The sequence below is a fragment of the Phalaenopsis equestris genome, unplaced genomic scaffold, assembly GCF_001263595.1.
Source record: "Phalaenopsis equestris unplaced genomic scaffold, ASM126359v1 Scaffold199687, whole genome shotgun sequence".
NCBI lineage: Eukaryota > Viridiplantae > Streptophyta > Magnoliopsida > Asparagales > Orchidaceae > Phalaenopsis > Phalaenopsis equestris.
The window spans coordinates 31,076-32,707 of NW_018219546.1; the positions used below are offsets into that span (position 1 = coordinate 31,076).

A 1,632-nucleotide genomic window follows, 5' to 3' on the forward strand; every position below is an offset into this window, starting at 1 on the left:
GAAAACTTGTCGGTCAACATAAATGTTCACAGACTAAAACTGATGTCATAAACTCTTTAGTTTATTTAATCGAGTCTCACGGATAAGTGATATGTCTCTTCATCAGGTTATGTATGTCACTTGTAGCGTTGTGCTTGTTTATTTAAACTATTGTCTGTATGGGATCAATTCGGTCTCCTATTTTCAAGATCTGGCGAACAATAACTACAACCACATAAATGTAGAAAATTTAATTATTAAAATTATTTATTATGCAATGAATAAGTAAATTTTTGATATTTAATTCTCTTATTCTTATCACAGTTATCACATTTCAATAGTAAAAGATTTAGAGAACAAAAAATGTACATAAAAAAATATGATTACACGAATCTCAAGCAAATTCAACAAGTCTCACTTAGGCCTACATCGAGATAATTAATAGACATAAATAACAAGCTTCGTTTGCTTTGATCATAACTCGGAGTCGACTGAATGGAAGCATAGTCGAACGAATGAGTAGGACACATCTAATATGATGAACAATCTCTCATGACTAGCTCCCTTAGCCGATTTTAGAGTTCTTCACAAAGATGGCCAAAGTTTGGTAGACAGAACACATGTCTGATTCTCAAAGAACACCCTTTGTCTAAAGAGAGCCGCATGTCAGATTACGGTGATGCACCCTTTGCTTAATGACCCAAGTGCACCCTAATGACAGAAAGGCTTATACTCCGAATACTATTAAGAGGGCCAACTGATGATGTTTTCAACCGATCGAATGTATGCTGACCGACCGAATGACAATATTAATATATTATTAAATGTCCCAATTCAAGCAATTATAATTACAAAATGATGCTAATGTTAGTAGTGAATATAAAAGGGTCTCAGAGTCGAATACAAATATAAAAATGTGCAATAAAAACTTTAACGTCCCTGTTAAGAAATGGAAACACACAAGTTTATTGCTTGCTAGCCCTGATCGGCCAACAGCCGTCTAATCAGATCTCGCGTTGGCCGCATTGGCGGGAAGCGCGCCTTTTTCCCGCCAAATTCAGCTTTCTTCTCACTTTCTAGTTTCTTTCACCATTTCTCTCGTTTCGTCCAGAAACCCTATCCGCGCCATGGCCGACTCCTCTCCTTACGGTACTGCGAACTCAAATCTTTTATTTTTCTTCAGTTGAAAGCTTGATTTTTATTTTGCTTTCTTTTCGTTTAATCAGGTACATCTTCTCCTGATGGCAAATCAAGCCCCATTCCCAACACCAACTCCTCCCCTTTACCCTCCTCCAATGGGGACCTGCGACGTCCCGGAAAACTACGCCGTCGACATCCCGTCGCCGGCAGCCCTGTTATCTCCTCTTCGCCAGGAGCCTACCGTACCCCTCTTTCTTCTTCCAGGCAACGACGTCGACAAGCCACTCCCTCCACTCCTGCAACTCCTATCTCCTCTTCCGACGCCATGGGTCCATCCTCGGACGCTGGCGACGAAGCAGACGCAGGAGTTGATGGGGAAGACGCTGACTCAACTCCTGTCTTTGTATGGGGGACCAACATAAGCGTGCAAGATGTTAACGCCGCAATTCTACGTTTTCTCCGCCACTTCCGCGACCCTAGGAGGGCTTCCGACGGTGGAATTAACGGTGGGGG

The 1,632-nt window shown here is 41.8% G+C and overlaps 1 protein-coding gene across 1 annotated transcript in view; it reads left to right on the forward strand.

The window, feature by feature from the left end:
- Positions 1-916: 916 nt before the first annotated feature.
- LOC110035757 (DNA replication licensing factor MCM4) overlaps positions 917-1,632 on the forward strand; it is a 23,386-nt gene continuing 22,670 nt past the window's right edge. The window contains exons 1-2 of the mRNA XM_020740042.1: positions 917-1,128; positions 1,206-1,625. Of these exons, the coding sequence (XP_020595701.1) occupies positions 1,107-1,128; positions 1,206-1,625 (442 nt within the window). The 5' untranslated portion in view covers positions 917-1,106. The remainder of the gene's footprint in view (positions 1,129-1,205; positions 1,626-1,632) is intronic.